The sequence below is a fragment of the Strix uralensis genome, chromosome 18 (assembly GCF_047716275.1).
Source record: "Strix uralensis isolate ZFMK-TIS-50842 chromosome 18, bStrUra1, whole genome shotgun sequence".
NCBI lineage: Eukaryota > Metazoa > Chordata > Aves > Strigiformes > Strigidae > Strix > Strix uralensis.
In genome coordinates, this window is record NC_133989.1 from 9,570,136 (window position 1) to 9,594,868 (window position 24,733).

The window sequence follows — 24,733 nt, forward strand, 5'->3', positions numbered from 1 at the left end:
ATGGCTGGGAGAGCAAACCCGCCTGGTCTGGCTGCAGGGAGGGACCCAGCAAAGGCCTTGGCCATCCGTGTCACGACTCAGAGCTGCTGGGAGCAGCTCCCGGGCTCTCCTGCCCCCATCCTACTGCGCAGGCAGCAGTGGGTGTCACATCCCTGCATCCTCATCCTGGGAGAGGCATGCGGAGCAGAGGCAGGGATGCTGCTGTGAGGGGTGAGCTGGCACAAATCACAAACGAATTTGGGCAGTAGAAGACCCGGTGGCCCCTCTTCGGTGGTCCCTGCTCCAGCCGTGTGGAAGCACTGGGAAGTAGGAGGCTGCTGATGCCTTCTGAGCTGCAACCTCTCCTGCACACCATGCGGGTCCCAGCAAGGGGCTGGTGGGAAGCAGCTCTTTGTGCAGTGCTGTCTTGTGTGTGTGTCCTCCTGGGACCTGGACCTTTAATTTCTGAGTAGCTTCATTAAGAATGCAATATCCCACCCTGAATGACAAGGTGACCAAGCACAGGATGGTCTGCTGCAAGCACAGTGTGACTGCCCCCATTCATCTGCACTTACTCTTTGCCCTTACCTTTTTTTCCTCTTGTATTAAAATGAGGAAGTAATTTATACCTATTTCAGCATTTGCTAATAGATGCAATAATAGGTTTCCTGTTCGGTGAGCTGAGAGAGGTCCCTTCTGTGATTCTGCAAGCAAAAAAGGCAACCCTTCATGCAAAAAAGGGGAGTTGAGCTTCACCGTGCATTGTCAGCTGGACTAAGTATTGAGAGTGTGTTCTGGTGATAGGAGTTTAACGGGAATTAGGTAATGAATATTTAGAGCAGTATCAAGCATCTGAAATAATATCTATCGTACTTAAAAAGCCCTTAGGTTCTGTTTACAAGTCCATCTTGAGTCTGAGATAGTTTGGGTACCACTTATTTGAGCGGATAAACAGTATTAATGACGTGATGGTAGATACTAGCACAATAAAGTAAGCTGAAACATCAGGCCAGCAATGACTTGTACGAGTTGATTTAAATGAAAGATTTTGACCTTGCAGGTAAATGCAACCTTCCCTGCTTTGCTTTAAAAGATTAAATTGTCACTAGATTATTTTTTCTTGATATATCATTAGTGTGGTTATTAGATGCAGCCTTTTTGCTCTGATGAATATACTGTGCTTATGTAATTACTTAAATGTCCCTATCCTTAGGGACATTCTTAACTCTTAATCTTAACCGATTCTTTCACTTCACTATGCTGTAATTCTGGGTTTATTAAATTACTCTCAGGATAAAATGCGTGAAACTTTTTTTACTATCAATATGTTCTTGAAACTAAATGTATGCTTAATTTGAAAGGTTATAGTGGCTGGTTTAAAAAAAATAAAATCTGAATTTCACACTGGGTTCAGTGAAATAACTTAAAAATCTGGCTACCTACTGTAAATCGACTGTTTGCTGATGGATCACTTGCAACCCTTGTGTCCAAGGCTTTGCAGAGCTGCTTGGACAGCTCTTGGGGGGTGATGGGCGGGACACCAGCCCTTCTTTTGTCTGTGGGTGCCTGAACACCAGCTGGTTTGTACTGTGCTCATGAGAAACCAGGGCTGCTCTTGCTTTGAGTCAGTAGGGTGAATGTCAGCCCTGTGTTGTGTTTCTGCAAGCTAGCTGCTGCAGGAATGCCTGTGCATGGTAAGGTGATTGGAGAGGATGAGACCTTCATGTCCTGGTAGGTCTGGAGGCTGCCTGTGACAGGACTGGGTGGCTCAGCCCTAAGCGGCCGCTTTCCAGGACCTCTGTGGGGTGTAAGGTTGGTGCTTGTGCCCTGGGTGCTGTGGGACCAAAAGGCCAACCCCTGACTAAGCATCTGGTGCTCAGAGGAAGTGGAGAGACAGCATCCTCCTGTAGCAGCTGATGCCTTTCTACAGACAGGGAACTTCTTCTAGTGCCTAAAATAAAGGTCATGCTTGGCTAAAGATGCCTTACGCAAATCTCTGGTGGCTTTACTGTAGAAAGCAGAAGTTCATGGTTATGTAAAAACCTCCTTAAAGCATCTGCAGGTGTAACAGGCTGGAGGGGTTTTGCCCAGGAGGTAAAAGGATGCAGGGGAATGGGGGGGGCTGGAGAAAGGGGCTGTGCTGGGCACTGCCATGACTGCTGGGGCATGGGGCTCCTCTGCTCTTGCATGATGCAATCCCGAGGAAAGGCTCTGTGTAATGTGATAGTCTTTATTGATCCTTTGAGGAGGATGCAAGGCAGGATTTCCCTGTGCAGGCTGCTGTGCTGACAGTCCTTGCTGGCATTGGGACCTTCCCCGGGGACTTCCCTCTCTGAGCCAGTTAGGAAAGGACGAAAGGACGTGCTGGAGGAGCACATCCCCTCTTGTGGTGCTGTGGTCCTTCAGGGACAAGGTGTTAAGTAGCTTTTCCTTCTGAGCGCCATGTGCTCCTTCCTTTCAGCTGTTTGTGATGCCTAAAGGTGACACTCAAAATTCTTCATCTGACCAGAAACTGTGAAGGTTTCTTTGGTGTGGTGTTGTCTAAGGTAGCTGGTGTTTCTGCAGCCTCCTGCCCCAGGATGGGGATGAGCACCCAGCTGGGTTGCAAGTCTAGAGCTCATGCTACATGGGACACCCCCATGCTATTGGGGACGTCCTCAGCCATGGATGGCTTTGGAGTCTGCTCACAGTGGCATGGGCAGGTGGCTGGAAAAAAAAAAGACCTGCAGCTCGAGTGTGAACTTTTTTCTTTTTTTTTTTCTCTGTTTCCCAGATTATCCTCTTGATCTGAACCACAATGACACCTTTCTGCAAGCCACAACGTTTCTTCCTGAAGACTTTACCTACTTCCCCAACCACACCTGTCCCGAGAGGCTCCCTTCTATGAGTGAGTAGCATCCTGATGGCCCCATGGCTTTGGAGGGCACATCGTGGTGCTCCCTGGCTTGCTGGTGTTGCACCTTTCACTGCCAGGCACCTGGGGATGAATGGGAGTGCTGTTTAGAGCCTGGTCCTCTCCCGTGTGAGTTGTTTACCCGCTCACACGAATTAATCCCTGCTACATCGGAGGCATGTCTCCCTGCTGAAGCAGGAGCCCATCATTTGGCAAATGCAAATAAAACAGGGATTGTGTGCTGGTAGCCAGTGAAGAGGCTCAGCCAGCCCTTTTCGAGGGGCAGCGGTGGCAGGGTGGCTCCCTTGCCCCTTGGTAGCGCTGCCAGTCCCAGCCTCAAGCTGTGCTGGGTACAGCTGGGCAGAGGGTGGGGTGGGAGACGGGCTGGACCCCTGCTAAGGGAGCCATAGCTGGGAGAACTGGGCTTCTGGGGTAAATGTTTCCTAGAAGGGGGAAACTGCTGTCTGCTGATGTGTGGGGTTTTGTGTCTGCTGAAAACTTGTATGGAGGAGTAGAGGGCTGCCCTGGCTGGTGTGTGTGTCTGATGGAGAGCGGCATCCAACAGTGGCCACAAAGGCTGAGCAGAGCCCAACTGCCGAGGAGGTGGAGGTGTTACAAGTCATGCCAGCAGCATTTCCTAATTGTTTTTGTTGGTGCTTGGGAAAAAGAAGAGGCTGCCTGCATTCAATGCTGGGGATAGAGAGCAGGAGTGCAGGAGAGTACTACCCTGAGCAGGCACTGAGCTGCCCCAGGACCACAGCGGTTCCTGACTCCCTCCTCTGCTTCTCCCTGCTGTCTCCCCAGAGGGCCCCATTGATGTAAATATGAGTGAGATCACGATGGAGGATATCCACCAGTTCTTCTCAAAAGACCCCTCCATCAAGCTGGGAGGCCACTGGAAGCCGAGCGACTGTCTGCCTCGCTGGAAGGTGACTGGGAAGTTGGGCAGCCCTGTGTCCCTGCTGAGCGCAGGGGGATGGACAGTCCTGGGTGGGTGGTGGGAAGTTGTTAACGGGAACGTCTCTGATGTGCTGCAGCTCCAGAGTAATGAATATAAGGATCTTTGAAGTGTGGGGTTCAGTACCTGGGGAATAAACTCTGAACTCAAGGGCTGCTTTAGTGATGCATGAGTCAGCTCTGAGTTTCTGCACAGACTGCTACAGAGTCAGGCAGTGAGCTTGCCTGCCTGCTTCCGCACTGCCGAGCCTCCTGCTCACCCTCTCTGCCCTATCTGGGGTAGGATTTGGCCCAGAGAGGCAAGGTGACAGTGTTGGGGACTCCTATCCCCACAGGGAGGTGGCTTAGGGCAGCGTGGAAGCAGTTCCTGGGCCCCGCTCCTGCTGTCCCCAGCACTGGGCAGGGGCAGTGAGGTGGGGGGTGGTGGGCTGCAGATCTCCCTTCCATTCAAGGTTACATTGAATTTCCCCAAAGCAACAATTCCCCAAAAAGTGAGTAAGAAATCCATGTTGTGGGGGTTGGAAGGGTTTTAGGCTGCTCAGCCCTACATGGGAGAACTGAGACACCATGTTTAGTGCTGCTCCTCCACCTGTAACACCATAGCAGCCAGTCCCGCTCCCCAGCCCGGGGGTTGATCGGCAGCAGGGGCCACTGGTGTTCCAGTAAGAGCCGTGTCCTCTCTCCCTCAGGTGGCGATTCTGATCCCATTTCGCAATCGATACGAGCATCTTCCCGTCCTCTTCAGACACCTTATTCCCATGCTGCAGCGGCAACGTTTACAGTTTGCCTTTTACGTTGTGGAACAAGTGAGTGAGCCCTGGAGTGGTCGGGGCAGCAGCTGCTGGGGCGCGGATGTGCTGTGCTTAAAAAAAAATGTGTCTGCCAAAGCTGCAAGTGTAGCTCTGTGCTGTGTCCCAAGTAGTTTACCTGCCAGATCACATCATTTAACCTTTGACAGGTTTAGAGTTCATGTTGCAATGTGTAAGTTGTCCCATTCTGCCTAAAAGTGGCACAGCTAAGAGGTATGCCCAAAAATGACTGGTTTGATCTAAGAAATAGAGATTCAGAGTTTTGGGGTTTTTTTAAAAATCCTGTATTGGAGGAGATTTTTTTTAAAAAAGACAACTTTGAACCAGGTGTTTGCCGTTTAAGTAACACTGTGCTATTTTTGCATATTCCTGTAGTAGTTTGAGGGAGCATCCCCTAGGCACAGGAATGGCCTGACCAGAGTTATGTGTTTCTTGTCCGGGCAGTATCTAGAAGACTTTTATGAATATAAAACATAAGACTGTCATTTGATGTGTATGTGAACCTGTCACTTAAGCTGCCTGGCTTCATCCACCCAGTAAATTTACTTCTATATTTAGCTCTATCTTAAAAAGATTAATCAAAATTGATTTTTTTCAAGTGTCTGAGTAATAAGACTTTAGCATCTTTATTTTTGCCTCCTGCACAGTAAATTGAATATTTAAATCTTGGTTGATCTCGCTCATCTGTCTGTTCCAATACATCATTTCCTTTTGCTGCACTGATGTGGGAGCTGGTTGCCCTCTGCAGTTTTCTAGATGAGACTGAGAACGCACATGTGGAGCACGAACTGCATGGGGCTCCCCTTGAGATGGCACTTTCTCCCTCCTAGGCTGGAAACCAACCCTTTAACCGTGCCATGCTCTTCAATGTTGGCTTTCGGGAAGCAATGAAGGACTTGGACTGGGACTGTCTCATCTTTCACGATGTGGACCACATACCAGAAAATGACCGTAACTATTATGGGTGTGGACAGATGCCGAGGCACTTTGCAGCCAAGCTGGATAAGTACATGTATCTGTAAGCACTGTTCTTCCTCCCCACTACCATAATAGCTAAGCAGCCAGTGTTAGATTTTACTTTTTTTAAAAAATTTATTTAAAAGGTGTCAGATGAATCTTGGTTTGCTTCTCAGGCTTTGTGCAAAGTGAACATGAGAGGGAAATAGAAGAAAGCATCCTCACAACTCAGGCTTTCCCCATTGCAGGCGGAGAGCTGCAGCACTGACAGGCTCTGCCTTAACCCCTTCTCTCCCACTTAGGCTCCCTTACAACGAGTTCTTTGGTGGGGTGAGTGGCCTGACTGTCCAGCAGTTTCAGAAGATCAATGGTTTCCCTAACGCCTTCTGGGGCTGGGGTGGTGAAGACGATGACCTCTGGAACAGGTACAGGCTCAGCTCAGCCTGCGTCCTTGAACTCTGCTTCTGATGGTGGTTCTGTGAGCCGAGCTTTGCACGTGCTGCGGGGGAGCGCTGGCACCGCTGCAGCCGGCACTGGGCTTGCTGTGCCCGCTGCACCCGGGCTGGGGGCTGGGGAAGAGCCAGCCTGGCTGCTGTGGCTTGGTGGGAACGGGGGCTGCTCCAGCCTGCTCAGGCAGTAGATGGGAAGCAAACAGAGAAGTGCTGTTTGGGAAATTGTTGGCTCTGTGTGCAGTATCTCATGCTGCTGAGCTCAAACTGATCTTGACTGAGCTGAAACCTTGAGATGCTGAGTGCTGTGTGACTTGCCCAGAGCCCAGGCTGGAGTGGAGAGGCTTGCAGAGCTTCTCTGCTGGGTGGAAAGGGAAAGCCTCAAATGCATTATCTGTGCTGTCCTGGCAAGCCCTGACAGCACAGCAAGTGCAACTGTTGATTTTTTTTTTATTTTTTTTTTTATTTCTCCCATTACTAATGCAGAGTGCAGTATGCAGGCTACTCAGTGACTCGACCAGAAGGAGACACAGGGAAATACAAATCAATTCCCCACCATCATCGGGGAGAAGTGCAGTTCCTAGGAAGGCAAGTAAATTTTTTTTAAGAATCCCAAAGCCCTTCACAAACAGTCTGTGCTGTGTACAAAGCTCCCTGCAGCTGTTTGAGGCCAGTAACAACCTTAATTCATGAAGGAAACTAACTGCAGGGAGATAGAGGCAGAGCACTGCCTGGATTCCTCCTTTCCTGTGTTTTATACCCTGCATCCCTATAGTGAAGGGTCCTTGCTTTGTGGCTGTAGCTGCTTGGATGCCATCTAAAAGATGGGGTTGTCAGCATAGCGGGCTGGTGGCCTGTCCTGTATCTCCAGGGGGATATTCCCAAAGGGGTGGCTAATGCCAGGTGTCAGAGAAGCTTCTATTTTTCTAGAAGAGTCTGGTGTCAGTGTCGAAGGAGGCATTGCTCAGGCTGCAGAAGGCAGAGAGCAGGGTCTCTCCTGGGATGTGGCTGCTAAAGCATCAGGTGTCCCTGGGAACACTAACAAAGTCCAGTAGCAACACCCTGGGTTTGCACTACAATGGCAGTTACTGGTGCAGAAGCAGTGTCCCCCTGCACTGGTGTTCTTCGGTAGTGGACAGCGTTCAGGGTTTCGAGTCAGAGGGTGGCACTCGCGCTGGTTTCACCCCATGATGGTGGGTGTGAACAGGGAGATGGCAGCAGCTCCAGCACACTTCCACTGCAGCGCTGAGATGGAGCAGCTCATCCCTCTCCATTCTTCTGTTCCTTCCTCTTGGCCGCAAGTTGGGATGGGTGTACAGAGCCCCTTAACTCAGGGTTTGCTCTCTTGTGAGACTTCAGACATCCGTCAGGAGCAGTAACTGTCTCCTGTACCGAAGGAGCACAAGTACTGCATGAACATTTTGTCTTTTTCTCAAAAAGCTAAATTCTCCCTGGAGCTCTCCAGGAGGGCTCTGACCCCTTTGTCCAGGAGCCAGGGTTGTTTCAGAGAGCACAACAGTTGGTTGAATTGACTGCTTTTGCCTGGGGATCTTGGTGGAATTTGAGTCTTCTGAAAACTGTGCAACAGAAAACCAGAGAAATACCTTTTTCACAAACTATTGCAGGAATTAACACTCTTAGGTGGTGAGCTGCTGGACAGCGCAAGCTCTGTTTTGCAGAGGGGCTCCTGCCTGCTGCTGGTAGAAGAGGCAGCAAGGAGGATTTATGTTGCAGATACCATTTGAGCTATCTGCTGGTCTCTTTTTACAGAAGACTCATTTTTGGGGGCAGTTTCCATTTGAGGTTATGTCACCTTTAGCCCAAGGTTTCATTTCTCTGTTGGACATAATGCAGCCAGTAAGAGATGCTTTTCTCATTTCACTCTTGAAAAAGAAGTTGATTTTGGCTTAAAAAGCCATTTTTAGTCAAACCCTTGAAGCGTGGAAGGCTAGCAGTGCAATGGCATTGGGCTCTTGTTCCCAACGCTTTCCTGGTCTCCTCTGGCCCCAGCCAGGAGCCCTAGTTCAATGTCAGCAGGAGCTGTGGGAGGGGGCATCTGTGGTGAGGGTGGGCAAGGCAGGGGTTTGCCCCGGTGAGGCTGATACCCGGGCTGCTGAGTGCTCCTGCCTCCACTGCTGCGTCTGGAGCCCAATCCCCAGCCTAGGTGAGGCTTAGCAATAGCTATCCTCTGTGCCCCGCCTCTGAAATCTCTGCTTCCCTCTGCTCTGCACTCACAGGCAAGTACTAACTGCTGCCATCTGAAAGCCCTGCTGCTTCTCCCACCCAGGCAGGGCGCAGGGGGACCTGACACTTCTCACTAAGTGTCCTGTCCATGTCCTGATGCTGTGACCTCTTTGAAACCAGCTTTGGCACTTCCCTCTTCACTCTCACCCAGCACCTTCATCTTCCTCCCAGCACATCCCTTCCGTGGTGCTTTCTCTGTCTGCAGGTCTCAGCCCAGCTCCTGCTGGCCCTGGTGCTGCCAGGCCCCCAGCACTGCAGTGCAGAAAGTCAGTGACCTGTCCTGCTGAGATGTTTCTTCTTATTTTATTTTTTCCTACCCACTCTTTGCCTTTACATCGCATCATGCTGCCCCTAAATCTGGTTGAGGCTGTTTTTGTGCACCAGCTGCAGTTTCCTTCCCCAAACCATCATTCTTCTAGTTTTACTTCCTCATCCCCCATCCCTGATTAAAACCATTTAGTTCTGTTCTTGGTTGTGGTCCAGTTTTTTATAAATGGAAAGGACCACATCACCCATCAGCTGTTTTTCTCTGGGATGTTTTGGCTGGTCAGGGCTCAGCAGGACCCCCCAGGCTTAGCGTCCATCCTGGGAATGGGACCCACAGGCTTCTGGCAGGAGTTACAGGTTGTTTTGACAGCTGAGTGCTCACTGGTGGCACAGAGAGCATTTTGTTCTTTATTAATTGATAGACTGTAGTTTTCTGAAGTTTGGGATATTTATTGATGTAGAAAATGTGACTGTTATCTTTAAAGGATCAAATCTGTTGCTCTGTAGCTGCTGCTGGGACTGGATGTTTTAAGGGTGTTTTAGTAGCATTGGGAGGACTTTTCAGGGCTTTGTGGGATACGTGGAAATGACTCTGGCCTCTGGTTCTTGTTGCACAGGTATGCCTTGCTGAGGAAGTCAAAAGAAAGGCAAGCCCTGGATGGCCTCAATAACTTGAACTACTTTCCAAACATCACGTATGACGCCTTGTATAAGAACATCACTGTTAACCTGACACCGGAGCTGGCTCTGGTGACCGAATATTAAGAGGAGAAAATAACTTTGCCCTGCCCTTCACCAAGAAAGCACCATGCTAGACTTTCTTTTCCAAGGGTTATTGAGGACAAGCAACACTTTGTCTAATGAAGGATCACAGTATTTTGGAGAATAAGGCTGAAAGTGCACGCACAAATTGCCCTAGCTGTATCAGTCCAGCCCGATACTTGTGCAGCGAGCTCAGCAATCTCTTTCTTTTTTCCGCCACTTGCTTTCTGGGTTTCGGGACAACGGTTTGACCTGCTGCTCTCGTCTCCACATTCCTCCTCCAGCAATTTCTGGCACTGGGACTCACCTCGGACATGCTTCCTCCTCGGGGAAGTGGCTCAGCTGAGGGACTCTGGCTTCTCGACAGTGAATGTCGGGAGCAATTCGGTCGGCAACTGCCCTGGTGGGAGATCCAACGACTTCTGATACCGTTCTTCTACGTCTGTGCGGTTTTTTAAATGACCTGCTTGAAGTATATACAACAGAATCGCTTCTTAAAGAAGTGTAAGTGTAAATATGCTGTGTAAATTGCCCCTTTTTATTTTTCTCCTGTGGCTCAAATCCAAGCTAGAGGTTTACATACGGTCACTCATTTTAGTCCTGAATTCTGTAAACACTTGTGTGTGCATCACTGTACTTGTGCAAGGTGTTCCCTTTTAAGCCAGTGAGACTGCTTGCATGATTTAAGCTGTGCATATGCAGAAATGTTTGTGGGACAGGGCCCTAAACTTTCCAGCGTAGCAGATGAGAAATACAGCCATGTCATCGCCCATTCCAGAAACCACAGGGGTGGTTTTTTCCAGGGAGAGTGAAGAAATGGGAACATTTATGAAAAAATTCCCCTTTCTGTCACTTTTGCAACGTGATGAGCAAATGTTTCCAAAAGCCATAGGGAATAAAATCCCTTGCCTGTCGCTCTCTATCCCACTGATGGCAAGTATGAGCTTGGCAGATTGCTCAGGAGCTCGCTTCCACGCTGCTGTGGGAAGTGCAGCCCCCGGCCCGGCGGCTCCTGCCCACGTGCCCTCCTTGGGATGGGGCAGCTGGTGTCACCACACCGAGCCCACCCTGCACTGGCAGCGCCCTCCTGTAACGTGACGGTATGGTTTGGGAGGTGGTTTTCATTTGTATTTATTGTGTAAATCTAGCAGCACACTGAAGTGCTGCCAGAGCCAGATTATCACCTTGGTTAGCACTTGGTTGTCACCGTTGGCACCTGGCAGCACTTGCACAGGCACAGCTGGTGGGGCAGGTTGTCGCAGGTTAGTGAGAGCGAGAGAAATGAAGGACACATGAATCAAGCTCATGAAAACATGAGGACCGGGAACCAGAGAGCTTGGTCCAACGCCCCATCCAACCATCCAAACTGGAGTGCCCCCTCCCTTCTCCCACCTGCCATCCCCTCCTCCTCGAGAGCTGTGGTGGGCAGGCTGGGCTCCAGGCTCTCCTTCCCACCGACCAGCACCAACACAGTCACTTTTACTGGACCTCTCTGACTTAAAAGTAAATACATTGGGGGTTGCTTTTTAATTTGTGTTTATACATAACAACAGTGGATACTTAACCTCTGAAGTACTTTAACTTACTTTTTATTGCGTTGTTTGCCTTCAGTTTCCTTAACTTCTCATGGTTTACATTGTTTTCTCGGTTCCGTGGACGTATGATCCCCATACGCATCTGTTGTGGGTGTGACTGCCCAGGGCATTCCTAACCTGTATCCAGAAAACGTTAGTTTAGAAAACACGAGTTCTTGTGTAGATCTTATCGGCCGGTATGAGAGGACAGCGAGCCTGCCCTTGAAAAGCGCTGATAAGTTTGTAACTTAGGTTTAGTCTTTGAACTTACATGTGCTTTAAACTCGCTTCCTGAGGGGATTCAACCTGGTTATTTATAGGCAGAGGTGAGGATTTGCTTTTTATGGCGCATATAGCAATAAAGACTTTTGCTTCTGAGTCTTGATCTCTAATTCACGTGGACCCTTTTCAGATGCTGAACCTGCGTTGCTCTGCTCCCTTCTCTTTCATCTTGAGACCTTGCTAGAAATCTGTTTAATGGTGCTTCAAACAAGGAATGTATTTCAACTAGTCCAAGTTCACTACCCCCGGAATCATGCATGTGTGTGTGAGTAGGTGTTAAACTACCTTAGTCAGGATCCTCAGCCTTCGATGTGTACCTGACACCTATTGCACCTTGTGTTGAACAAAAAGCCGTTACCTCTGCTCAGAAATGCACTCTACGGTTGGCACAAAAGGGTCCATCCCCCCCCAACAGCATCCCTCTTCATAGTTCCTTTGTTCTAATCACATGGAATTTTTTTTTCCCCTTTTTAAAATGTGGAATATCTGAAAATGTGCACTGTTAATCTTATCAGCTATGTCAAATACTGTATAGTAAATGTAACTGTTAAAAACATACTGTCAAGCGCATGTGCTGTTATGGTGTAAAAATTCTTGTATTAAGGAGAACTTGTACATATTCTGGCAGCTGAAATTCAACAAGGCCACTCATTCGCCCCTTCCATGTCAACACTGTCGGTCAGCCCCGCTGGAGGGCAGGTCCTGTTCGATGCTGATTTCTTTTTTTTTTTTAAATAAGCCATGTGGGTTTTATTTGCAAAACTATTTACTGACACTTAATTACCTGTAAAGCTCTGCTTCTCTAAGGGAGGTACCATCTGAGCAACAGCCACATACTTCAGGTCACTCACCATCAGAAGTGGCTTTAAACTCTAAAGTAGCTTTCCATCATCATGGCTTTTGAGCTTACTGTTATGTTTTTAAGAGGTGCCAGGGGGACATTTTTGCACTGAAGACTAGTGTTTTAAAACACACACACACTTCTCAGCAAAGCAATCCTTTGTGTCATTACATTTATTTACCCATGTGTTTGTACATTTTTGTATTTGTTAATTTATGAATGATTTTTTCAGTAAAAAATACATATTCAAGAACAAAAATTGCAGTGGTTGCTTTTTTAATAGGAGGTTGGGTTGTGCTTTTTTTTTTTCCCTAGGTGGTGCGATCTGTAAGCCCAGAGGGGTAAGTGCTTATGAGAGTTTTTGAGTGGAGGAGGGTTGAGATCTGGATGATAAAAGCTGGTTAGAAATTTCTCATTAGTGCTGGGCAGAAGTAAATGAAGTGCAGAATGGGGATGCTCCCCAAGCTCCTGCTACTCTGTATATGCTAAAGCTTTTTTTTCCAAGCATTTGCTTCAGTGTAGTACTGATAGAGGGGCTGACTGCTTTGGAGGAGGTGCATTTAGGAAGATAATTGGCTGAAGGTGATGCAGGGCTTGGAGATGTTGGTGGGGAGGGTTGGTAATTAGATTTTTGATCAACAAACCCAGGCAGACAGACAAGCTTCCTTGGAGCAGCTTTAAAACGTCTTTCTCCTGCTCTGCAGCGTACAGGCATGCTAGAATAAATAGCTGGCAGCCCCAGCTTGTTCCAGGCCTTGCCTTTATTTAGCTCACCGTCTTCTGGGAAGCTTCCTCCCACCCACGGCGCTCAGCTGGAGCCTGCCACCCGGCAGGCTCCTTCCAGCCCGTGCCACCCCTCGGGGATGAAGGCCTCGCCTCCCCCTGCACTTGCAGGAGCGAGGGTGGGAGCCTGCCTCGCTCCTGGCTGTGCACTGGTGGGAGTCCCTGATCCCGGTTTGGGGGGATCCCCGTGACCACGTCCTCCACAGGTACCCTGGCTGTGGGGATTTCACTGCCTGTGTCAGCCCTGCAGGGGCTGGAAAAGATAGATCTACATGTAGAAATTTGGGGTTGCCCCTATACAAGAAAAATGAGAAGAGTAAGGAAGCCCCCAGCCTGTGTCCCAGGTGTGTGCGTGGGACCCCCTCATTGAGGCCAGCTGCAAAAAGGAGCAAACCCTCTTTTGCGTGGGCTGTGCTGGGAGGGTGGCAATGAGAGGAGCCCTGCGAGGGTCCAACATGGCAGCACAGCTCCAGCACGGCCACCACTGCAAACCAGCAGCTACAGAGCGAGGCTTTCCTCTAGAGCAACCCACGCCTGCGAGGGAGAGCGCTCCCTGCTCAGGCTGGAAAATAGCTCAGCCTTCTGCGCTGCAAAATCCTTGAGCTTTTCTGCAGAGTGCATAAAAAATCCCCAAACACCAAAGCAGGATGTTTTCTCCCACTTCTTTCCCTGCCTTATCTTTGTGTGGCACAATAAACCTGCCTGGGATGGCAGCTGGAACCATGCACACCCTGGGGCATATGTGGCTGTGGGGCATCTCTGCCCACCTGGAGCAGCCCCGAGACCCTGCCCAGGGGAATGCCCTGCTCAGGAGCTGGTAGAAAAGCTGGGCAGGGGTTTCTGTCCTGTTCACATATATTTTTATGGCACTCCCCAGAGGTGTGAGCATGGGCACCTACATGGGCAGGTGGGCTGGTCCCTGCACTGCAATGACCACGAGGTGGAAGTGCAAGGCTAATGATGCTTTGCATCTACTTTTTTCCCTTTGGAGCACCTTCTCTAGAAATCAGGCTGATAAATACCACAAAAACTATAATGACTTTTTTGCCCAAAGGATTCATGCATCATAACTTTTTCCTGCCAGAAATGGCTCTTTAAAGGCACCAGACCAGGGGTGGCTGCACCCATGTAACTAAAGACAGGGCTATGAAAACGATGTGGCCCCTCTTGTCAGGCAGACGGAGATGAGTTACTCCAGCCGTACATGAACGGGGCTGGTGAGTGCTGGCAGGACAGGGCTGGGCTGTCTGCCCAGCGATGGGTGGCACAGCCTCGCTGCTGGCACGTGGCATCGGCGTGTCCCCCAGTTTTAGCTGGACTGCTGCATGAGGTGATACCCCTGCTGAAACCTCAGTACGGCTTTGGAGGCTCCTGCAGCACTAGGTAGCTGTTCTTAAAAGTTCCTAGTTGCAGCAATTTTCTTCCCCTTTAGGGTTACTAATTTCCACAGCACGGAGCTTCATGCTGATGTGCCGTGGCTCCTGGGTTGGCCTCTCCCCCCACAGAGGGAAAGGTGCTGCCCCCCCCTGCCACACATGGCCAGGGAGTCCCACTGGCCCCCTAAGCCTGCAGGTTTGCTGCTCCAGGCACGCTCCCCCTGAGAAGGACAAGGTGTCCCCGGATATTTATTCTTCCATTGGGCAAGCAGTGTGACAATATTGACTGTTATTTAAGAAGGGTTCTTGGTAGTCACAAGGTGAGGGGAGAAGCAAGCAGGAGCAGTGGGGTCATGGAGGATTAACTGCAGCTTTCAGGTAGCTGCCCTTGGTAAATCCTGCTGGGGAGGACTTCCCAAAAAACCTCTTTCTTCTGAAAGACTCTCCCAGGTACACAGCCAAGGGCTGCCAGCAGTCCCCACTCCTCTCTCATGATCAGTACCAATAGCTCAGCCCCACGGCAATGTCTGCTGCACTGCTGCCTGCCCTTAGCATCTCATCTCCCACTGCCCCGGGTGCCCCCTTCACCAACCAGCCACCCTGCCTGCGCCCACCCAGCACCCTGCTGTGCCCCCAGCAGTGCCCACCAGGGCAAGCAGCCTCGGTTGTGTCCCCACAGGGATTTTGGACACCCCCTGGGCTGTGCCAGCCACCTCCTGTGCTCCCTGGGAGAGAGAAGAGCCCCCAGCCCCAGGCGCTGCCCTCCTGTGTGGCAGCTTGGCTGCTGGAGGGAGTTAGGCCAGGCCTTGGTAACGTTTATCTGGGCTTTCAGGCTGTGCTGCCTGGGGAGTGGTGCATATCATAGCTCCCAGGCTCTCCAGCACTGCTGACAGTGCTGCGTGCCTGCTGAATTGCTTTTGGGCAAGAAAATAGCAAAAATGGGAAAAACCAATAACTCATCCAGTATCACATGGGTGAAGCAAGAGCAAACACTCCCCTGTGAGCAGGAGGGGTTTGGGTTGGTCCTTTACTCCCATTGACATGGTGGATGCCACCCACTCCAGCACTGACAGGGATGCAGGATGAATGGGTGGGTGGTTGGGCCACAGTGGCTGGGCCAAACAGGCAGAGCTGGTCAGCCAGGGAGAACTACGGGATGCCTGGACATCCAGTTGAGAAATCGACTCTTTAAGCACTGTCTCAAGCCGCAGGGGCAGCAGGCAGCAGGGCAGTTCCTGAAGGCCATGAATGTGGTGGCACGTTCGGGACTGTCTTGCACAACCACCTGCATCACCAGGACCGCCTGCTCACTGGTGCGGCGGGTTCCCAGCAAACAGGAATGCTTCCTCCGCCATAAAACTGCGAGTCACCTTGCAATAAGTGCCTCGCTTCAGGGCCAACGTGAGCTGCAGCAGTGCCCTGAGACCTGCCGGTGGGACCAGGCGGATCCTCCCTCCCCTGCTCTGCCCCAGGAGGTGTTGGGGACAGGCTGTGCCTCCCTGGGAGCATCAGAGTAAAGCCGATGGCCTCAGTGCAGTCCGTGCAGCCACGTATCGGCCCTGCGGCAGTTTACTTTCAGCCGCGGGACAGGCTGGGGACCTGGGATGGGGGGCTGATGCAGCCAACCTTGTGCTGCCCAGGAATCACTCCCAGGCACCCAGGCTGCTGCCTCCCCACTTTCATGGCAGCACTGCTCCCCCTCTGATTGCATTAAAGCAGCTGATCACATTATCAGGGCAATGGCCCGGGATCCGTCACAGGGTACATGTGTGCCAGGGACTTTGATATCAGTAACTGTCTCCAGCACATGGCTGAGACCCAATCCCTGAGTCAAGACCTTCGTTTGACAAAGCAAATTCATTCATAATTCAGAGCTGCTCTGTGGCTGGAAACTTTTCATAGGTGACTGAACAGCCTGGAGTTGCCACTGCCCCTGACAGCCAGCCCCAGGGCGGAGAGGGGACAGAATACACTAACAGAGTTTATTTCTGTTGGGGTTTAGAGCCCATGTAGAGGGGGGTCAAATAGGCCAGGGCCAGGGTTTACAGCAGCTCAATGGTCAGTAATTCTGCCTGACACTAGGCACCAGTAGAGCTCGGAGCTCTTTGCCTGCAGGAGTGGGGGGGGTTACCTGAACACAGATCAGCTTTTTGCCTGAGTGAGTCCCTGCCAAGCAGTGCTCTCTGCTTCACTGCCAAAAGTGTTTATTAAGAAAGCCACCACAAGCTCTGCACCCCCAGCTACAGAGTGTGCTCAGGGTAGCCAAAGCTGTGTTAGTGAGACATCTGGTACCCTGGGATGAGATAAAAAGGAAAAGCTGCAGAGATACAGCTCAGCCCCAAACCAGCCTGTGGGGAGGGGGAGGAGAGCAGACCCCCAGCCCCCTCGCCCAGCTGCAGCCCTTATTTCAACAGGTGCTTCGGTGCGACCCAAACCAGGCGCTGAGCTGTGATGTGAGAGGCTGGGGAGAGCAATTAGCGCTTCCACCTTAATGAGGAGCTGTGCCCACAGGCCCCATCCTGCAGAGGGGAGGTGGGCGATGGGGCAGAGCCCCACAGGAGCCTGACCTTGTTCCCCCGCCCCGGGCCAGCCGCTCTGGGGCCGGGGGCTGAGGGCGTCGGGGCGGGCAGGGCGGGGTGCAGGCGGGGGGCCAGGCCCGCGGCAAGGCCCAGAGGTGCTCAGAGGAGGGCTCAGGAGGTGCCCTCAAACGGCTGAACCCAGCGACCCGCTGTGGGGTTATCACGAGCCCACAGCTGGACTGCCAGGAGCGGGGCGGGCCCCGGGAGGAGAGGAGGGGAGAGCCCCAGCCCCAGCCCCTCGGCCTCCGAGGCGGGGGCCGCGACGTTGTGAGGGGCGGGGCCGTGCGCTGAGGGGGCGGAGCCAGACGGTGACGGGGCGTGTCCCAGGCCGTGAGGGGGCGGGGCCAGGCGGTGACGGGGCGTGTCCCGGGCGGGCGGCGGCGCAGCGCGGTCCCAAGGCCCCCCCTGGCGGCGGCCGGGAGCGAGCCCGGCCCCGGGGCTGGGGACACCCCAAACCCACGTCCCGCCCCCCCTCCTCAGGCACGCCGGCCTCCGGGGCACCCACGCGTGTTTGCTCAGCGACACCCGGGAGAAAGGCCAGCCGGCGGCCCGCCCTGTGCCCTGAAGCCGCGGGGGCAAGGCTGGCTGCAGCGTCCAGCCCGGTTTACCCCCAGCAGCCGCGCCAGGCCGTGTCCGGTGCCCTCCCCGCGGGGCTGGCTGTCACGGCGGGCTCGCAGCGAGGTTTTGCCAGTCCCGGTGGCACCGGGCTGGAGCTGCGAGGTGGGAAAGAGTGAGCTTGGAAGGAGGAAAGCAGAGAGAGCTCGTGGAGAAAGGCCTTCGGGGGTGTGAGGGGACGGGATGGGGCTGGGGGCAGCCTGGGGATGTGGGAATGAAGGGGAAGGAAGGTGCTGTGGGGTATTCCTCCATTCCCAGGAGCAAAAGTTTTCCTCCCGGCATCCCCGACGTTTGCTGATCAGGGAAATGACATGAGGTGGGCAAAATAGCTTGGGGAAAAACTGGGTCCAATTCCTGCAAGAGGGGGATAAATCCCATCTTTGTAGGGATATTGAAAAACGCAGAGTGAAAGCCAAGTATGAGTGTCAAAGTGCCCGAGGAAGTTGAGCTGCTGGTGGGTAAGCAGCTGTGGGCTTTTGCTTCCTAGGTGTGAGATAAAGTCTGGCCTTGAAGATGCTCCTGAACGTCCTGGTGACACTTTCCTGATTTCTCTGGGTGAGTTACTCTTGCACTTGTCACTTAGTAGCAAAAAGAAATCATTGTCACCATTTTTCAGTTGCTTAATTGCATTCTTGTGCAGGGTGCCTAACCACTGGAATGTACAGTAAGTATCTATCTTTCCCCTGCCCCTCTGCCGAGCAAAACTGATGGATCTGCTGTGGATTTTCTTGTCCCATGACCAAACCCAGGGAAAGTTTTGAGCTGAAGAGAAACATTTGTCCTCAAACTCAAATATGATGTTTCACATTCATGCTATTTTACCCTTTTGTTTAATCCTTCTCTCTATTAATATTTATCAACATAACATTTTTCTTCTCTTAATGTCAAAGCTTTGCTTTGAAGAAAAAACAAAAGTAAAATAAAATTTTTTAAAGCTTGGAAATTTTTCAACTCCCCCTTCCCTCCTTCCCTGCCTGTTTTGGCCCAAACAGCAGTCTGATTTTCCTCAGACATATTCTTCTGTAGAAAAATCAAATAAATGTGCCTAGCTCTAACACTGTCAGCCTTCTGAAATGACAAGCTGCAAGGTCTTCCTCAGTCCAGGAGATAGACAGAGGGAGGTGAAGCCACTTCTCCTTCCAAGGGATGGGCTTAGAAACCCAAGTGCTCTTGCAGTTGCTTTTGTGATGAGGCGCCTCTCCCAGCAGCCCTGCTCTCTCACTGGGGCTTAGCAGGGCTGGATTCCTCTGCCCTGCTCATCGCACCAACCTTTTGCAGCCACCTGCTTTTTGTACCTTCCTCTGCTGTTGGCATGGGAGTGCTCATTCCTCTGACTTTTGGAGACATGCAGCACCCTCCTGGGTGCCTCCAGGAATTGCCATGGCACTCCTGGCCCTCAGGCTCCCAGCAGAGATCTGGCCAAGCCTACAAGGGAGCCAAAGTTCCCCATGCTCTGATGCTTTGTTTGGATAAGCCATTTGGCTATCAGAGGGAGAGAGGGGGGAGCTGGGTCCCCTATGGACATACGGTCTCTGCGGAGGGTTGAGCCATGTTTGTGACAGTCCGGCTGTCTGTCTGCATAGGAGGAGGTTGGGATGTAAGTTGGGATAATTTGGGAAGGCATTTGGAAAAGCAGGCGGTGTTTTTGCGCATCCCATGAGTGTATCTTTAGAGTTTTTTCCCCCTGTGGGAAGTTCACAAGGAATAAAATATCTCTTGGAGAACCAAGGTATCTTAACTTGTGCATCCCTGCTCCCAAGCCCTGTGTGAGCCAGCAGCAGCGGCTGCTCCCCTGGACGCATCTCCTGCCCCAGCTCCAGGAGCACTGTGTCCCACAAGGGGCAGTTGAGGATGCAGTGAATTTTTAAACCCCGTGCTGGACTCCTTTCAAGTACTGTCTACTCTTGAGACACTGCAGTTCATGTTTTTCTTAAGTATACACGAATATCGCAAAGTCTGACAGTGGTTTATGTTGGCGGATTCCCGCTGCCCTCGTGTATCTATCTTGTGTAAGTTGGATGATGTGAATCAGTTCTTTGGTTTTTCATGTTCTTATTTGGTAAACTTAGGTTTATGTTTTGGGAAACTCACCCCAGCGCTCTAGCATGGTCTGTGGGTATAAATCTACTTTGAATTAATGCTCATTGCCAACATTTTTCAAACTAGATATTGAATGAGAGAGGTTGTTAGTTAATATAAATCAGAGTCAATTTATGATGACAAAATATTGCTAGATGTGTCAGGGAAAAGACAATCTGCTGAAATGTTTGGCTAAACTCAAGTTAAAAACTGGAATGTTGTTCTTTGTTTGGTGGATTTGCAAAGCCCCTCTGCAGCAGGGTGAGGAGGCTGCTCATCACCAGGCGCCTTTGCCAGCTCCTGGTTGTGTTTCAGGAGGCGGATGGAGACTGGCATTTCCAAACAGCCTTTGGCAGCGAGTGGTAGGTAGGGCCCTGCTGAAACTCAGCTGGTCTGTTTTGATGGTGCGTTTTTATTTTTGCTTTCTTCTTTACGATATCTTGAGTGCAAAATGCAGTTCTAGATATTTTGCTTGAGATGAATCTAAAGTGCAGAGCCCTAAGTGTGATGCTGTACTTAGATTAGCGACTTCCCACACTTTCCTGATGCAAACGCTGATGGCTGCAACTTGGACAGGCTGTGACAACTGACTAAAAGCGGTTTTCCTGGCTGCTTTCCAATGGTTCAAGGACAATGTTTTCTCCTGCCGGGACTTGATGGAGTTGGACTTGATGATCCTTATGGGTCCCTTCCAACATGAGATATTCTATGATTGCAGCACCCAGGCAGGAGCAGCTTCAGGGTCTGCAGCATCCGCCAACAAATGGCTTGCTTGCTGGAGGTGCTTAACCTTTGTGGTTAAATTCACTGGGAGGTTTTGCAGTCTGAGGGGCTGGAGACCCAGCTGCATGGCTCAGAAACAGCCAGGTCCAGACTTCTGCTCCACAGTGTCTGTCCGTGTCTTGTCACTGCATGGCTCAGCTGCTGAGCCTGGGAAGGCAGCTCATGCTCTGTGAAAATGTCTCCTAGTACTGACAACTTCTTCACACACAGATATTTGACTTCATTATATTTTCACTCCCAAATACTTTTGGCTAGAACAGGAACACAGGGAAATGCACCACGAAAGGTTTCCATGGTCCTCGCTCTTCTCACCCTTGCTCAAGGAGTTACTCTGCAAGAGCTGTGACAGCCTCGTTAGCTAACAGCACATGGTGTCTTCCTCTCCCTTTCCCTAGGGCAGAGAGAAGACAACATACCTGCCTGGTTTTCCTCCGTTCTCTGCATGAGGCAGTTGTGAGGCTGCGTGGGTATGGAGCAAGGAGAGATTTATTTGGCTGGGTAAAATATAACACGATATCAGCGTTATCAGTTGCCCTTCTTGATTGCTAAAGCAGTCTACAGCTAAAATCATGATGCTGATACTGGTGTGCCATGATTGCTGGCTGCAGGCAGGTCGCTCCTTTGTGCCCTCCCTCCCATTTCTGTGCCTTCTGCTGGGGCTGCCAGGGCTCTGTCCCACCACGGAGTCATCAGCCCTGATGCAGTGAGCTGAGTTCAGCATCAGCCTCTCGCAGGAGGCTCTGCTCCCTGCGGTATGTATAGGGATGGAGGGTCCAAGACCTGCTGAGAAATATTCTCAGGGATTAAACAGCAACATCTGTTCAGGCTGCTACAGCCGTAGCCATGTGCATGGTTTCAACAAAGGATATGAATGAAAAGGAGGAACCTCAAGCAATCAGGTGAAAACCATGGTTTTCTTGGGATAATAATTATAAATGTGTATCCAAATACTTTTTCAGAACTCTCAAGGCTTGCACTATGCTTTGCACATCAGAGCCAAATGAGAGTTCGCAATCTGAATCAGTGGTGGTCTGAGAGGATCAATAGCACTCGAGCAGATTCATGCTTCCTGGGCTTGAAATTGAATGGTTAAATCCCCTTCCCTGCAGTGCAGGTTTTCTTCCTTGCCTACCAGCTGTCAGATTTTGTATTATTGTCTGTATGGCATGCACTTACAAAATAAAGACATTAGTAAGCAACACAAACAATAACTTTTCCTTCTTTACAGTGACACTGCTCTGAACATGTAGCAGAGCTCCTCAGAAAGTCCTGTGTCTGGAGGAGGCTGTATGTGCTCTGAGCAGCAGCCCAGAGTTTCCAGTGTCAGGTTTCCATTCAGAACAATGTAACCCATTTCTTATCCAAACATACCCAGAAGAGTGATGGCAGAGCTGGACTTTTATATTATTTTATTTTTGTAGGGGAAGGTGTGCTCCCCCTCAGACCCTTATTCAGAGCAACCACTCCAGACTGAGGTCCAATCTTTGCAGCATGTCCCTGCTCAGTGTGGTTGCCTCTGCTGCTTTTAAGGGATTTCTGCAGTGTATTGAAAGATGATCAAATCATTGGCAGTTTCTGCTATAGTTTGGGTATTTGTGTGCTGAAACTCTGCACCAGACTGAAGATGAATCAGATAAGGCAGGCTGGCACTGGGGTGAGTTGAATTCTGTCTCTGGCACTGTGACCCTGGTTTCTGGCCAAGCCCCTCTGTGAGGTCCTGAGCCAGCTCTCTCTGAGGCCGGTGTGATGCACTATGATATGCTTGGACCATCCTGGGGAGAGAGGTCTGGAGCAAAGGTTGGGGATTAGCTGCCAAAGCACCAAAGCAGTAGTTGTTGTGTAGGTGTGGGCACAGCAGTGTCTCAGCTGTGCAGGCTGAGAGAAGGGCAGAAAGCTGGTATGGGGCTGCCAGGACTGTCTCTGGGTGGGCAGAGATTGCCCTTAAGGCTGTAACAGACAAAACTCAGCTAAGAGCAAGTTACAAACCTGAAAGGCCTGAGTTAGATGTTTGATTTTTTTATAATTTGTTTTTCCATCTTCCTCAGCCATGGAGGTGCCTTGCCAGCAGCTGAGCATGTGATGGCTTTGCATGTGGGACAGAGCCAGGTCCCTTCACCACGGGATGCTGTGGGGAGTGGGCACAGAGCAGACACCACTTACCCATCTGTGGGTTGTTGGAGTGCTTAGTCTGAGCACCATGGTGTACTGAGTTAGTTGGGCTAACCAGTGTGGTTTCATACAAAAGGCTTAGTGCTCTGGAAATCCCTTGGGTAAGCCCTGTGGCTCCATGCGCTAAAGGGGATGTAAAATTGCTCCCTTGGACACTACTGAGGTGGTATGAAAAGATCAGAGGACTGGGTCTGGTCATGCAAGTGGCGTGGGGCTGCCTTGTCAGCAGAAATGCCAATCTCTGTCTGGAAAAGGTGTGCTGTGCCAGCCAAATCTTTCAACAGAGCCACGGCCTTCACCACCCCAATTGCTATCAAGCCAAGCCTGCAACTGCCTCTCTTCCACCCAGAAGTCATTCCTCCTTGAAACTGAAACGTGGAAGTCATTCCCTTGTGGAAACTGAAACATGAATACCAGCAGTGCCATGTGCCAGTGATGCTTATCACTGCTTCTCTGTGGGAAGAGGAGAGATGTTTACTGGAAGTTTGGGGGATGTTTTCAGCGTGGTTTTTTTTCTTAACCAGGAGTCCAAAAATGAGAAGTGAGAGACAAGAAAGCCATTCAATATCAAAATGATGATGTATCAGATGAAGACATCCATAGAGTCAAGGCATCACACCCTGCATTTAAAACAACATATGTTTTCACTCTTCATCTGAAGCAGAGCTGAGTACCTGACGCTGTCTGGCACTGATGGAGAAAACTGCAGTAGTCCACCTTCTCGAGCTGGAGACCGGACACACCTATGAGGAGTTTGGGAAAGTGGAGCAGGTTTTGATGCCATGCCTGGTCCATGCTGAGCACAGGTCAGTGCCAGGGCTGGGGGGACCATGTAGCGGCTCTCCTGCTCTCCCCCTTGGGCTGGGGCTGCAGGCAAATGGCCCAGCGGGGTGCTGGAGATAACAACAACGGGAGATGTGCACCAGCAAGGTCAGAGCAGAGCTGTGGCCCAAGGAGGATGAGGGAACATCTGACCCCAGGCTCCGATGGGGAACAGAGATCTCAGGTATCACTGTCTGTGGGATTAGTGTGGTCTAACACATGCAGATAGTTTAAACATTATCAGTTTTTCTAAGGCAGAGCAGCGTGCAGGTGAACTGGGAAGTCGGAATTTGCCTTTTCCCTCTTCTCCCTCTCTCCCTGGATCTGGCCCTCTGTGAAGGAGCTGAGTGTGGCAATAGATGGCACTGCTGGGACAGGCTCGAGCCTCAGTCCTCTATGCCATGGCCCAGCGGGCACCGCTCTGCCAGGGGCTGCGCAGAGCTGGCGGCCAGCGCTGGCTGGGCCTGGTGTCCCACCTGCAGATACATAAGTTGGGGAAATCTGGTGCAAAGTGGGTGCTGCAAGACTTTGCATTCCTAGCCGAATTTCTGCTGCAGCAAGACTTTATGTTAGCACCTTAATTTCTGATTCTGTTTCCATGCAGTGGAGAAGGAGGCTGCCGGCATCAAAGAGCATCTCTGGAAACTTCTGTCCGTGAAAAGCCAGAGTAGCAAAGCAGATGGGAGCTGCCTGGAGGAGCTGGGAGCAGGAGGGAAGCTGCGGGGCAGAGCCGTACGTGCAGGTAGATCTGCTTGGCCGGGCAGAGATGAACATGAATCCTCTCTTGCTGCTCAGTGCCACCAGGTTCGGCTGCAGCCTCTCCCCAGGCAGCCACTGGCCATCAGCACAGAATCTGGGCTGCAAGCCTCTCCTTCGCTTTCACCTCCCGGCGGGCTGCAAATTCCCAGCAGAGCAGGTTATGGTCACCGGGCTGTTTTAACTGAAATATTTCTTTCTTCATTTTCTTTGAAATACTGTAACTTATATGCTTTGAGGCAGACTTAGATCACCTGGTGCATACAAAACCTGTGGAAGAGATCCTCGGCCGCTGCAAGCTGTTGAAGCGGGTTGGGGCAGAGCAGCCCAGGATCCGTGCACAGACCAGTGCCTCGCAGCAGGCCGTGCAGGTCAATGCTGGTTTCATGGTGCCAGGCTCTCAAGACTCAGCACCTTAGGGTAAAAATTCAAGGATTTCAAAATAATGAGGGTTGGGTGCTTTTGATTTACTTCCTGAGCAGTAGAGTTTTATTTTAGGCTGGAATCCATTTTGTGGAAGTTACTACTCAGAGCAGGGCTGAGGTTCCCACTGTGCTGCCCTCGCCTAGGCCAGACCCAGACCCCACAGCTGAGAAGCTCCCGTTGAGCCAGAGATCCGGGGAAGGAGGGAGAGGGCTGTTGCCTGCAGTATCATTAGGAAGAAAGCAATTAAACCCTTTGAAATCATCTGCACTCTGGTTATCTGCCTTCATAATATTCCTAATTGTCGGGGAGAACCTGCTTTAAGGCAGGCACT

General features: G+C 51.0%; 1 protein-coding gene across 2 annotated transcripts in view; it reads left to right on the forward strand.

Moving 5' to 3' along the window:
- B4GALT5 (beta-1,4-galactosyltransferase 5) overlaps window positions 1–12,273 on the forward strand; it is a 39,562-nt gene extending 27,289 nt beyond the window's left edge. For both annotated transcript variants that reach the window (XM_074888359.1, XM_074888360.1), the window contains exons 3-9: window positions 2,753–2,866; window positions 3,677–3,801; window positions 4,519–4,635; window positions 5,469–5,656; window positions 5,898–6,020; window positions 6,531–6,632; window positions 9,173–12,273. In XM_074888359.1, coding sequence (XP_074744460.1) covers window positions 2,753–2,866; window positions 3,677–3,801; window positions 4,519–4,635; window positions 5,469–5,656; window positions 5,898–6,020; window positions 6,531–6,632; window positions 9,173–9,320 — 917 coding nt within the window. In that variant the 3' untranslated portion in view covers window positions 9,321–12,273. The remainder of the gene's footprint in view (window positions 1–2,752; window positions 2,867–3,676; window positions 3,802–4,518; window positions 4,636–5,468; window positions 5,657–5,897; window positions 6,021–6,530; window positions 6,633–9,172) is intronic.
- The last annotated feature ends 12,460 nt before the right edge of the window (window positions 12,274–24,733 follow it).